Source organism: Notothenia coriiceps, unplaced genomic scaffold, assembly GCF_000735185.1.
Source record: "Notothenia coriiceps isolate Sejong01 unplaced genomic scaffold, NC01 NC01_scaffold00037490, whole genome shotgun sequence".
In the NCBI taxonomy this organism is placed as follows: domain Eukaryota; kingdom Metazoa; phylum Chordata; class Actinopteri; order Perciformes; family Nototheniidae; genus Notothenia; species Notothenia coriiceps.
The window spans coordinates 62608-77565 of NW_011370191.1; the positions used below are offsets into that span (position 1 = coordinate 62608).

Sequence of the window (14958 nt, forward strand, 5' to 3'; positions counted from 1 at the left end):
CCCCCGCCACTCTCCACCTCCTACTGTTCCTATTGCATCTCCAATGAATTCCTGGAGGTGCCCCTCTGGAGAGTAGCATGAGCGGAGCTAAAGGAGTCCTCTGAGCGTGGCCATCCTGCTACGGGCTGACAGTCATGTGCACGGTAAGCCACCTCACCTCCACACACACTTCTTCAGCCTTTGACACCAGGAGTTAGTCATAGCCCCGCGATGGCCAGCAGCCAGCTTGGAAAACTTTTATCATCGAGATGTCCTTTAAACGCGGGGTGACATTTAGGATGAACCATCATTTGTCACACACATGCAGAGAAGGAATTTATAGCATACACTTCCTCTGGGAGTGATGCACATGGAGGAGGGAGAGATCCACGCTGCCTTTGATGGACATATCCAAGAGGGTAAGAAGAGCTTGTCCTAGAATAGTGTTGTTTGTGTTTCCTGCAAAGATTGAAACAGGATGGAAGGGGAAGTGTGTGCAAGCCAAGGTGGGAACTTTAAGTTTCAAACTAGCTCTATTAATCAGCTTTTGCAGTGGCACTTTAATGTATGCCAGGAGGATGAAATTCATTTCAATTATCAGGGACGGATTGTACAAAAGGGAGGAGAAACCATCAGCGACAAAAGATTTCAGGATGGAGATTAGTGACTGAAACTCAGCAAGAATGGTAGTATCTTTTGGGTATTAGGAGACAAACTAGAGAGAAAGCAGGAAAGGAAGAATTTTCACAGAAATGAACAACATTAAATTTAAAGTATTTAGGGATGGAACTTAAAACAAGAAGCAGGTGACACCGACCAAATAAGAGTGGATGAATACACAAACACTAGTGCAATTTTGGGGAAAGACACCAAAGGCTTTTTCTGAGAAGAATTGGTTTGGGTTGTGTGGCACAACAATTTAGTTAACTTGATTTTAACAACACATATATCTGTATTTTTCACTTGTCAGAGGACTTTATGTCTAGAAAGTCTGTTTACATCTTAATGAAAATAAATATATCAATAAATATAAAAAACAAAGATGAAGAAAAATATAATATTTCTTCTAAAATAAAAGCACAAAGATTAAGACGGTTTAGCCGTTAGTTAGCATTTCTTCATGTGTTTCACATGTATACAATGGTTCTGTATGTATACAAAAGGAAGGAAGATAAGCCAAGCCAGATTTAATTTATCCTTGAAAATTGCCAATGATGCAACTGCTAAATGAAAAATAAATGATCCAGGTTGTGAACTACTTTCATTGTTTTTTTTAAAATGGGACATAAATCCAGGAAAGGTTATCTAGGGGCCACTGAGAGAGGAAGCATCACCAACCATAACATATACATACTGTATGTGTTGATTGTGAATACACAGAACACAATTACATTCCTCACTCATGTTTCATATCTTCCCATTATATCAGAGTAGATTTAAACACTTCAAAGTCAGTGACCCTTTTGTACAATTGTTTGATATGTAATGCATACTTGGCCTACCTCCAACGTAATCTCTGGCTCTGGAGTAGAGCTCAATATACACAGAGGTCAAATTGCTGGGCTTCAGACCAACCTTCAAGGACACGTTGCTACAGATTCACTGCTGCCTATATGACTATTTCCATTATAGAATGATCTTTATATTGTCTATATTAAGGTTTACGTCTATATCAAATATATCTATAGATAAAAGGAAAAAAAGAACAGTGACAAGGTCTCATTTAAAACCATTTCTGAGCCAATGACGATGTAAAACTTGCTGTCAAATATGACAAAGAAAAGCAGCACATTCTCACTTTTTAGAGCCTGAAACCAAAGATTATTTGGGGATTTCTCGGTAAATGACCGAAATGATGCATCCATTATCAAAATATTTAAATCATTGCACAGACGTGTACAACAATCACTCAAAATATATTTTTTATATCTACTTGAGGCAATAGTGTCTGCTGTATTGCAGCGTATATTCTCCACCTCTCTCTGCCAAAAAACAATTGTAATGTGTGAAATTGCTACCCATAAATACAACCCTTCTGTCTGCTCCCTTTGCTCTCTGTCTACTTTCTCCTTCAAACTCTCGTCTTCTTCCCACCTTTCTGTCCGTAAGACGCTGCGTGTGATACTCCGAGCTCAGCCACCTGTCTGCCTGCTGTACATGAGGTAAGGTTCAGGACAGGAGAAAAGGGAGCTTTCTCCTCTCCGTCAGGAAGGAATAAAGTATGGGGCTTTTAATTAAGAGTGCCAGGGGTGGTTGGCCACTACTACATTAACTTAAGCAACTTTTCGCAAGTTCAGCCAGGATTTAGATGCAGCAGGAGAGCCTGAGAGAAAGGACAGCACGTACTGGTAAGATCCCAGTTACAATAAACTGAGGGTTAATAACTAAATAACTGAAAATCTTTCTAATTGCAAAATCTGAAGGCATAACATTTAATCCCTTTGTGCCCACATTTCACACCGCTCTATGCTAATTAGAAGTCATTTATCTTATTTAAGACACAGGAAGTAACCTCTTATTTTTCAAAGAACATTGAAAGTCAATCATATGGTAGAGAGGAGCTGAGAACAAATTCCCAAGAATGAAGCTTTTCATAATGTGCTCATTTGTCATCGACTCTAAGCCGCACTGTTCTACACCAACGTGGGCAAATCACGTCCCACCCATGACAATATGATCACACTTATCTCACCTGTGGCTGTGAATCTCAATGCCGAGCACGACGCAGCCATGAAATAAGCACGCATTAGCTTTGATCACCTTGGAACAAAACAAAGGCTGGTGCTTTATTTACATAGTAAATCCATTGGATTGATGTACGCCATATTCAAATGCATTATTCAATGACTATCACCAATTGAAACCGATAACACAAGCAAATGCATCAGCCTTACACCGTGTTTTAATCTAAACATGTCATCCCTTCTTACAAACATTATTGCTTGCTTCTTACTTTATGATCTTTTTACGGATAGACAAGATAAAAAAGCCTCTTTAAATTATGTCAGCTGATGAAGTCTGATCTCATACATTTCTACATCTTCCATTACAAGCCAGCAGCAACAAAGCCTGTGTAGATATCTGTCAGAATATGGTGATTACATTCACTTCCAAACACATGCTGGGCCACGGAAACACTCTCCCGTGCATACAGTATGAGGCAACACAACGGGAACTGAGTAAATTGAGCATGTGTCAAATGGCCACATATCACGTCCGCATATCTATTGCCCGTCCATCCTGAAGCCTGTGATTTATATTTTCTTGTATGGGGACGGCAATGACATTGTGAGGAATGCCTCGACTTTACAACCCACCAGAGGACGCTCATACAGCTGTATTCTCACCGCTGGCAAACAAAGCTGTTGCGGCTAAGTCAAGGCTGGCAGACACTCTCAATGCTCCAAGGAGTCATTGGCTGCGTACGGAGAAGCACTCTTCAGAGGCTATCTCAGAAGAGATGGGATTCCTGAACTCAATTAATGAGGAGAAAATCGTAGAAGGTGAGGGGTCATCAATCTCATGTGCGATGAAGCAAGAGAACGCTGCAGGCTTGGAGGTCTCGCGCCTCGTAGGGGAAAGCTCGGACCCTTAAACGGAAGCAATTCATTGATTGGTGAGAAGGTCAAGGACTTCTCAGCAAGAGGAGTGGCACTACTGCTTCTTAAACATATATGTCTTAGGGATATAGGGATGAGAATAACATGCCTACATGACTATTGATTTCTGCCTCATGTTTCAGTTTATTTAGGAACAGAATCATTTTAAATAGAAAAACACTCAAAAGCATGGTGCTATTGAAGTAGAGACGCACCTTTTTTGAGGGCGGAAATTGCATTATTGTGATCAAGAAGTCCACTTGATCACCAGCTGCTGTAACATGTTAGTTTACAGCTGCTAAACTAACATGTTAGCAGCTGTAGCGCAGCACAGTGTTGCACGGCTAAATAACGGAGCTAACAGCTATCCGATAACGGAGTTTAAGTTGAATTGGGTGTTTTCAAAAAAATGGGGAAATGGTCATTTATAAAGTTAACATGATGTGTCCAAAGGGAAATGTAAACAGTTTTTGCACGAAGCAGTTGTTTGAAGATGTTATCACAGCAAATGATGATAGATAGATATCACAAAGTGAACCGAGTGGCATACTTTGTCAATGCAATATTTTTAACAAATATTTTTTAATTAAATGTCATCATAAATAACTTTTTATTTTGAATTGAGTGTCTTTTATGCAAAGATTACAATAGGATACAAAATGTAATGACAAACGTCGCCTGTATGTACTTTTTCCACCAATAATTAGGAATCGATCAATGGCCTTGGTATTGATAAAATCTTATCCAATCTTCTCCCCTGTGTGAAAACACGGTTCTAATGTTTTCTCTTCTTGTTTGTCAATGTAAACATCTCCCCCTGTAATGGTTTTAGTGTAAATCCAATCATGCCATCATTAATTAAGAGAGTCCCTCCTTGCGCGCTCTTGGATAACCTCTTAGCTCATTAGTAGCCCGGGCTCTTTGCCCAGTTCTCACCAGGGTACCACTAAGTTTAAGCTGTGGCAGAGCTCCATCACAAGAGACCCGGGGCTAAAGTCGAGGGCGGTTGGGTGACCCGGTGATAAGTGGTCGCCTTGCCACACAACAACTACTGTGATCTGGAGATAGGACTTTCAGCAGGCACAGCATACCGTTTAACACTCCACACTGCAGCTCAGGTTCACAGGGATGAGCCAGCCACACTCCATGACAACATCCGACAGCTTCATGAAAACATCAATTAGTCCACTCACTTAGCCGCAGCGCTGACAACTTCTATGTTGTCAACAGATAAGAAGTTCTCTATAAGTTATAAGTTGATAACCTGTTTCTGCTTATTGACATATATTTTATCATATAACCTGTTTGTAAGAAGAATTATTGTTCCGTTTTAATTATTTAAATGTCATCATAAAAAATCATGATGAATTTCACTTTAAAAGCAATATTAAAAGTACACGTATATTATTATTTATTTTTGTACTTTTCCCTAATGTATATTATTGGTAATTCAGGACAAAGACAAGCTTCATTTAGAAAATTCAACAAATATAATATTTTTTCGGAAATGAATGAGTAATGTCAATTAATCGCAATCACAATATTGACCAAAATGATTGTAATTTTGGATTTTACCATAATCCAACAGCTCTATGTCATACTGCATCTGCACAGGACTGAAACCAAATTAAAAGTCCAAAGACTTAGGATTTAAAGCAAAAGATTTAAAGTCAGACCAAATGGCAGTGCAGCTTTAATAACTTCCTTCCAACCACCATCGCCTTGGAACGAAGGAACCTCTGATGTAAACAAGGCACTGAGGTCACCGACTATAATTAAAAGCTTAGAGGCTATAGACCCAATTGATCATGTTCGGGGGCTAAAGCAGACATCCACCAAACATTTCCCTAATCAACCTGAAACTCATCTCAGCAGGAAGTCAACTTCTCATTACGCTAAAACATCGATACTGAGAAAGGATGGAGGACAGGGGCACTAATCAAAAAAAGGGGAAGCTTGAAAGTAGTATAGTATATGAACACATAAATATATTAAGTTATATTGCGTAAACACATATATTTCAGTCCGAATTAAGTAACCAATCTGCAAACTTTACTTTAGCACGTACACCGTTGTGTAATTTGGAACCATTGCTTAATTCAGGAACATGGTAAAAAGCCCAATTGCAGAAAGAAAAACTATAGTTATATAACCATTGTCTAATTTCTAAGAAATAAGACACACTGTCAATAAGGAGTCAATAACAGGAAATAAAATGATGTAATATCTATGACTACTTGAGACTTTGCAATGCTGTGGTTCTTGCAATTCAAACATATTGATCACAGAAGCCCCTGTCTCCAGTCTCTTTCTTAGGTTATCCAGAAATGATTAGCTTAACGGTGGCCATGATAGTGTTGCTATTTTGTTACACGTAAACAGAGTCCTTGGCTGACATTAGGCGTGTAATAAAAAGACAGAAAGTGATGATGTTTTCTGTTCTGAGGATTATACCTTCTTAAATGTAATAGTTCAGGACCTCTGAACTCTGGTTCAGACCTGCTCACATTAACTGTCCCCCTGCAAGTTGCACGCTCTGGACAAACTGAACTTTCCAATCAACCATCACAATGAGTCCCCCTGACCTTCAGAAATAATAGCTGCCTCCCTCGCCATTTAACACGGCGCTGGGCAGCTGTGATGTCCCTGCGGGCAGATTCTTAGCTCCTGTTGTAGTAAACCAAGAGCATGAGACGGATGGAGAGTCCCATGGATCACTGGAGCAATCACTCTTTCAGTTCTTTTTCCTGATGCAGATGGGGAACATGCTGCAGTGTATAACCTTTCACATACATATTTAGTCAGGTAGGTTACTTTGAAGATGCAATGATGTGAATTATTAGTATTTCACCATCAAGATTTTTGTGTTTTAAAATTGAAACCTTTAATAGTTATATGTTACTTGGAAAAATAACTTGGCTTTTTAAAAAAAATAAACTATAATTGTTAAATAAACATAAAACTATTCTTCCAAAGCTGAATCAAGGGGGATTCAATGTGATCCTCATTATCTAGAGAAAGACCTTTTAACTTTAAAGGGCGAGAGAACAAAAAAACGTTACTTAAGGAAACACTAAAAAGTGGGTAAAATAAATGTTATAGGTCCAGTCTCCCTCTTTTTAAAAGTTTTAAGCAGCAAACTCTTATTAAAAAGGGATAAGCCACATAATCATTTTAAGGCATTTGTTAAACGATGATCTTATTATTTATTTTTGATGTAAAGAAATTGCAAAAAATAACAATGATAATTGCATATTAAGTTCATATTGAAGTATATAACAAACAGGACTTCTAATGATCCTTCTGTTTTGATATGAGTAAGAATAAAACATATATGTAACCAATTATTTGATGTGATTTAAATGTTTGGTTTCTTTGATTTGTTTTCATTCTTGTTGTATGCTCTATAATTTCTTAAATGTAAAGACAAGAAAATCTGTTAAACCAGTGCCATTAGGACCGTTTCATCAAGAAACACCATATCAAATAATTTCACGTTCTTCTGAAATAAATGCGACAGCCACTGTCAGCGAGTGCAGATATATACCACTGGCTCTGCAGTTAATAAAGACAGAAACGCCTCGAAGGCTCCCAACAACGTCTCAGGAGAGACGGACAGAAGTAATTAATACTCGTTTGCCGAGTGAGGATGGCTGTTAACTTATTCCCTTGCTCTCAAACCACTCAATATCAATTAGAGGTGGTCATCCGGAGAGCTGATATATAAAACCATCCTTCTTGCTTTAGGTGGGGGAGCCCACAGGTTGCAGCAGTATTTACCTTTTAATTCATTTATCTATGTCATTTCCAAATAATTTCTATGTTTTTGTATTCATTTTGTTTGTTTTACCGTTATTTTAGTTACATTTTTCATGTATTTTGCGTAATTTTCTTAGAGCAAAGAAAATTGGTCTCTCACAGGCTAGTGACAAGTATAATCAATTTAAAATATATTATAGACGGCAAATGACCATACTCAAACTTCTGCTACCTACTGTAAGTTTAAGCAGTGCCATAACGGAGCTTACACACGGCGGTGTGCGTTGAAGCTTTCCGGCGGGCGTGTCTGAAGCTCGACCAACAACCAAATCACATGAATCTCCCGCCCCGGATACACAAGCACGCGGTTTGATTGGCTAGAGCTTGTACTGGCATATGATTTCATTGGCTGACGCTTCCGTCGAAGCTCCAAAAGTAGAACATTGCTCTACTTTTTAAGCGAGCAACGCAGTTCGGCAAAGCGTGACGTCACCCCATTCAAAGTGAATGGGCAGAAGCGTTGAAGCTTCAACGCACGCCGCCGTGTGTAAGCTCCGTTATTGCAAAAGACATCAGCGGCAGCATTAATGTCAGAGCTCACATCCTAAAGCAGTTACATAGTTTTGTTTAAATTCACAAATGTCACTTACTTTGCCTAAAAGGTTAATGTGCTCCAGTGAGTAATGATATATGTTATATACAGCCCCAGTCCTCTATTATTATTGTAACGAAAAAGATAGACATAAAGGTTAACAAGCTCTTGAAATTTAGAAGGAAATGAATGATGAGGAAGTGCATGGTGTTAAAGTTATCCACTACATTATGTCCATATATATGGAGGAAGGAAGAGTATACTAAGGGAAAGGTACAAAGGGGTGTTAAGTTTCTCTTTATTTGTGTGTATATATAATTTAAAATGACCGCCTTACTGCGTCAAACCTCAGCAGCGATAGAGCGAGAGGCCTTGCTTGTGCAGCTTAACAATCCTGCCACGTTCAAAGACAGAAAGCCTTTTCCATCTGGAGGTCATGACAGTGTGAATGCCTGAGGGAAAATTACATGAAAGCCAGATTGTTGTGCAGATTTTGACTTTTTAAGGCTATGGGCTTAAACTTTTGATCAGCTGATGAACAGCCCGTTCAAAAAATTGCCTACTCTCTACTTTTGATCTCTCGCTCCTGTTTCTTCTTTTTGCATTTTTAAGCTCTACTTACACCTGGTTACGATCCACCATTGCAAAATGGGAATTCTTGTAACTTTTCCCGTGATTTTGTCCAGGAGGGATATCTTTCCTTTTACCTGTAGGGCTATACATCGTTTTGTTTGTTTTGGAACAAGATACTGCTGAAAGAGGGAAAATAAATCATTTGAAAAACAGAAAGGCAAAGTATCTCTCTAAAAATGATGCTCCATAGTTTACAGATGTTGTTTAGCAGTTTTATGTAGCAACTACTTTCTATCTAGCAAATGTGGTGGAAATTCTTATATTAACAAGTCAAAGAGATGTCTTTCTGGTACTTTCATCTTTTGCAAAAGAGGCAACAAGAAGAGCAATGTCTCCACAGCCGAGTGCAACTACTCAAACTAAAGAGAGAGCTTTTATACAGTGACAATGAATGCATGCTTAGACCCCGTTTACACGAGGACAATACGGGTTGTATCCGCATAGTTTCTCTTGCGTATAGCCCTTTCGTTTACACAAGGCCGTAACAAAACGATAGAAATGGACCCTGCAAACGATAAAGGGTCCCAAGGTGGATATATCTGCAAACGGAACGCTCTGGGGGGTCAAACGGCTCCGTGTGTACGCCCTATACGATCATTTTCTGATAACGATGAAATAGCCCCGCCTACCTTTCCCTACGTCTCCTGCTCAGAGATAAGCTGCTGGGCTGTCAGAAGAGACTGAGAGGTGGGTGTTTTTCATCTGCTGGTGGACTACCGGAGAGATTTACAGCAGGAGCACACGCCATCCACCGCGGAGAATAAACAGAAGGGCAACCATGGCAACCATGCTCCGGGGTCTTCTTTGCTGCTTTTGGTGTATTTTGTGGCGGCAGCAGCGCTGCCCTGAAACACCGTTGGTGTCAATGAGGTATTATGCCTCATTCACACGGTGTAATATTTTTGGGTGGGGTCAATATTTTTATTTTAAGCACTCATGTTGGCCAATGTGCAAACAATTTTCATTATTACACTGCTTATTTCAATACTTAATTCTGATTGGTCAATATGGACATTCAAAGGGTCTGCTTTTTTTTTTAAGCAGATCGCTGCTAAGGAGAGAAGACCATTGCTAAGGCAGATGCTACTATAAGCAATTTTCATCAGCTTTGGCAGACAAACTTCAATCAGTGCTGCCGTTTTAAGTTACTGTCGCCAAAGTTCCAGCTGTTGTTACGCACTATTTTTGTCATACCACATTCACACCAACGGTGTTTCAGGGCCGGTTCGAGCTGGAGCTTGAAAAGCACCGGGTTTGCCTCTTCACACCGCAGCGGAGCAGCCTCTTAGCTCCGGAATCCGGTTCGTTTCATGCACCAAAAAATTGTCCGGCCAGAGCAAAAGCACCACATACGTCACAACCGGAGTTGTGTTGCTGTGAATGAGGTATTACAGGCCCGGCATATGTACTACAGTGTTTCCAGCAGGTCGAGCAGTCTCGTGTGAACGGACAGGTTAATTGAGCCGAATACGTGTGAACAGAATACTTTTTTGAAAACGCAAAATGAGGTCTGAGTCATGAGATGACTGAGCCATGACTATCAGAGTACAATAGACCAATGACCAGATCACTGACCCCCCCCTGTGTGGTCACATGGCACCTTGTGACTGATCACCTTCTGAGAGTGCTGAGATTTACTGATGTAAGGCTTACAGAAATGTATTATTTATATGTTAAATATAACATCATAGCATTACATTCTCTTATAATCATAATTTCCATTACAGATACTACACCCTCCAACCTTATCACTGTGAAATATGTAGGTGCTTCATTCTTGGCAGTGATATATAGTTGGCAGGTGTTCTTTGGAAGAAAGAAAATAGTTCATAAAACTGCAGAATGAGGTCTACTCGAGAATAGCTTGAGTAACCGGGTCATAGATTCTGGAAAGAGACATTGCTGTTAAAGTTTTTTTTTTTTTTTAAATAAACTTTTTTGCATTTTAAAAAACAGTAGTTCCATCTTGTGGAACATAATATTGAGGAGAAGGCCCTTGGCAAATGACATCAAACAAATAAAACTACAGGTAAGAGAAATATGTGTATTTTGGGTTGGCCACATGAAAGAAGTGAATTATGACATTAGAAAAAAAATCCTCAAATGTGATTTTTATACTCAAATTGTATAGATTGTTTGTGTTTTGCAAACATGTGGATGCCTCTTTAGGAAAACAAAGTCAGTTTGATTTGTCCTGAATGATAGCACGCCTTATCCCTGCATTTTTAACATGACAGAACATAGTTCATCATTTTTAATGCAGATGCTAAATAAAAAGGTCACTGGTGTCTTAGATATGTCAGGTGTTGAATGCATCATTATGTATGTAGTGTAGTGTTGAAGATGTTGCAGTGACCAAGCAAAATGCGTACAGATGGCCTAAGGACACACGCTGCCCTTTGCACCGCTTCCCATTTAATTAAGGAACAATTAAGCGGGACCGCGGGCAAAAGAAATGACCGCAGTCAGTTCAGTTCTGGGGAGTAGGAGTCACACTGACCCAAGCTAATGGCCACACCATTGAAAATCCCAGCATGCACAGCAGCAGGCAGCCACACCATCACTCATGTTTGGTATAAAAAAAACAGGGCTCACTGGACAAGGAGGTGAGTACAGCTGAGTGGCAACATCGGAGACAAGGACAGAGGCGAGGGCAGGAGGATCCAGCCAGATGCTGACCCCGACTATCAACACCTGTCCCCCCCCCCCCCCCCCCTCACAGGGCAGCAAATGTGACTGCAGGTATATCTAAAATGTGCTGAGTGATTTTGAGGAGGGGATGTGGGGTCATGCTTTAATGTTCAAAAAGCTCTATATTTCTCTCATACTGCAGCACCTCTTTTCCCCCTCTATCTGAAACCAGAGCTCAGCCTGCTCTGATTGGTCAGCTGGCCGGCCTAGTCGCAGTTTACATCCATGTCGGTCCAAAATGTCATCATCACTACACAATTTTTGGACTGGAGAAAATCCATTGTTTATAAATGTGTACAAACCACAGACAGTTAATGGCATGGCAAGTGCCCACTGTTTAATGTCTATATGATGATTTAGTTAATTCCCCCTTCAAATGACCATTGAAAAAACAAGCATTTTAAAGTGTTTCTGCTTGCTGTCTATCAAGCACACTTGCCAAAGCATTTATTCAGGTTTTTTACTAATCGTATGAGTATGTTATTATTTCTTCATCATATTGATATGTGTACTACAATTACATTCTGGAAAATACAGTGCCTTGCAAAAGTACAGTATTAACCCCGCTTGGTGATTTTCCTATTTTGTTGCATTAAAACCTGCATTGATTTTAATTTAGATGTTATGTGATCCACCCACACAAAAGAAAGTCCAAATTGGGGAATTAAAAACAAAGAATAAGCTTGTTTTATTTTTTAATTATAAAGAAATAAACTGAAAAGAAGTTTGTTCATATGTATTCATCCCCTTTGCTATGAAGCCCCAACAATGACCTTCAGCGTTAAATAATTGGTTAAATAAAGTCAACCTGTGTGCAATCTAAGTTGTTGAAATGTATTGCAGCCTACCAATGATTTGAGGCTGGACAGAGGTCCACCTCACAGCAGGACAATGAATCAAAGCATACTGCTAGAGCAAGCAAACTTGAGTGGTAAATGAGGAATGAAGTAAAGTGTCTTGGGAAAGCCTTGTCAAAAATATAATGCAATAAAAAAGGAATAATGGGTGAATAATTTTGCAAGGCACTGTATGTTGTATTTTTTGTGTTTGTTTGTGTTTACATGGAAATAAGTCCCACCTGAACGCACCATAACCTCCAGAAGTTTTTGAGATATGTCAGAATTTGTTTTTGTTTCTTCAGGAATTTTTAATCTAAATCTGAATTGTTGACTCGTATGCCATTTTTTGTCATATTACTTGAAACTGGAGGAAGCCTTGGAGTAATTTTAAGTCAGAGTTCTGCAAAAGCAACAAAATCCGTCAAATACGTAACGTGCTATGGGAGGGTAAGGACGGACGAGGGTGCAGCTCAATAATCCCGGTGTAATTTAGCCAGTATACGGATGCTGCTGTGATTTTGTGTTGTTTATGCGGGCTAGCGAGCGGCAGTGCGGGGGTGGCGGGAGCGCCATGATTAAGTGGTGTTATGATTTTAACAGCAGGGCCCAGGACCAGCGGTTTATTTTCGCCCGTCGCCCTGTGAGTGACGGTCCAATCAAGTTTGGGACGGGCTGTCAAGCCTGTCAGGCTGAGGAATGAGAGAAGATGGGAATCAAAGACACAGAGCAGGACCCAACCATGATGGACAGACGTGCGAGCAGCAGCCACACAGCCGGGCAGGGAGGGAGGAAGGGATAAAAGACAACGGGGGCAGACACCTGAGAAAATGGAAATACTTGTTGCTAGAAAAAGAGTAAGCGGAAAGAAACAACAGAATTTGAATTGAGGGAGACTGGTGAAACGTAAAGAAAACCCTGATGTGTGAAGGAGTCAAAATCTTAAATAAATGTAAACTGAGTATTCAGTGTTAGTGAGGATTAGTTTATTCTTACCAATCCAGCGCATGAGTGAGGTGAGAATTTGGAGATATTTGGTCTTCTGGGCATTGAAGAAGGTGAAAGGCCCCAAAAAAAGAGTGAAGACGGACTGCAGGAAGGGACAGAGAAAACATTTTGATTACAATCATGTACTGTATAAATCAAAAATATAACGGCTTAAATTCCCCTTTTAACTAGAATGGTACTCAGAGAACACACACCAATGCTGCGTTCAAATGTTCCTCAGATGTTCCTATTCACAGAGTTGTGAAGTTGTTCCTCTGACTCCGGCGTGTTAAAAGGCTTACTGCTTTAATACAAAAACAGCATTGACACCATTTTTTTCAGTATTTCTATATAAATACATGAATGGATATTCTGAAATGATGAAATGTGAAACAAAGATTTCTATGACTTTTCAAGGGAGCATTAAGTGAATATTTCCAGTCTGTAACTGTGAAAATCTTCAAGTGGAACATATTTTGTGTATCACCCCCGTCATTTGGATGCATCCAAAATCTAATGGTTTTGTCTCTTTCCCATGCCACACCCTTCCACCAAGTTCCATGAAAATGTAAATTCTTTAAAGGCCGACAAAGTGTACAATCCTACAATTGAAATTATTTTTAATCAAAGGTTTCTGAGACTGTATTTATTCAAAATTACTGTTCAGTTTTGTTTTACTTTTGATTGCAGAAAACAAGTTATTGGAAGGCTTTTCCTTTGGCATTAAGAAATTGTGATGAACCATTTTTTACCATTTAAAAAGTTAAACAAAAATCCATACATTGTAAAAACAACCTGCCGTCAACATAGTCACATTATCCCACTTTGTGTTACTTTTACTTCTCTGACATGTGGTTTTAAAAGGCCAGTGGAGACACATCAGGTGTCACAATCCCATCATCCCTCTCAAAGATATGCGACCAGATTAAGAGCTGCTCCAATCCACAGTCCACCAAAAATGTTCAAATCCTCTCAGGCCTCAACTCTGATTGCCTATCAGATACTTTTCTTTATCAAGAGCTGCAATCAGACACAGTCCCAGCTAGTGTAGCTCCAATTCCATCAGCTCCTGCTCCTGCTGCTCCTCCTCCTCCTCCTCCTCCTCCTCTTCACTTTGAGTGGCATGTGATCTCAGGGGCAGTCACTCTTGTGCCATTTCATCCGAGGAGCAGCCTGCAGGGTTTCTTTTTTTTTTTTTATTCTTTATTTATTTGGGGTCACATTATAGTACAAGTATAGTTTTTCAAATCATATATTTTTAGAGACCCGAAAGTGACAAATTAAATAGCAAACAAAATTAGTCAAAGTAAAACAAAAACAAAAAGGTACACAGGGGTTGTTTGAAATAGCATATGTCTACACATGTACATGTGTAGACACTGAAAAATGATTCATATTAAATATTGACAGGTATATTAATATATCATCAGCAAATAATGATAATTTATGTTCCTGACAGGAACATAAATTATCATTATTTGCTGATGATATATTAATATACCTGTCAATATTTAATATGAATCATTTTTCAGTGTCTACACATGTACATGTGTAGNTGTGTAGACATTTGCCATTTCAAACAACCCCTGTGTACTTTTTCGTTTTTATTTTATTTTTGACAAATTTTGTTTGCTATTTAATTTGTCATTTTCGGGTCTCTAAAAATATATGATTTGAAAAACTGTACTTGTACTATAATGTGACCCCAAATAAATAAAGAATAAAAAAATAAATAAAATTCTTCTTCTCACCTACAAAGCCCTTAATGGGCAGGCGCCATCTTACCTTAAAGAACTCATTATACCCTACTGTCCTACGTAGGGCATTGCGTTCCAAGAATGCAGGGTTGTTGGTTGTTCCTCGAGTCTCTAAAAGTACAATG

General features: G+C 39.3%; 1 protein-coding gene across 1 annotated transcript in view; it reads right to left on the bottom strand.

The window, feature by feature from the left end:
- The window catches only part of tmem104 (transmembrane protein 104), a 26489-nt gene that overhangs the window by 8866 nt on the left and 2665 nt on the right, over window positions 1-14958 (bottom strand). Inside the window, exon 2 of the mRNA XM_010797146.1 lies at window positions 13086-13179. Coding sequence (XP_010795448.1) covers window positions 13086-13179 — 94 coding nt within the window. The remainder of the gene's footprint in view (window positions 1-13085; window positions 13180-14958) is intronic.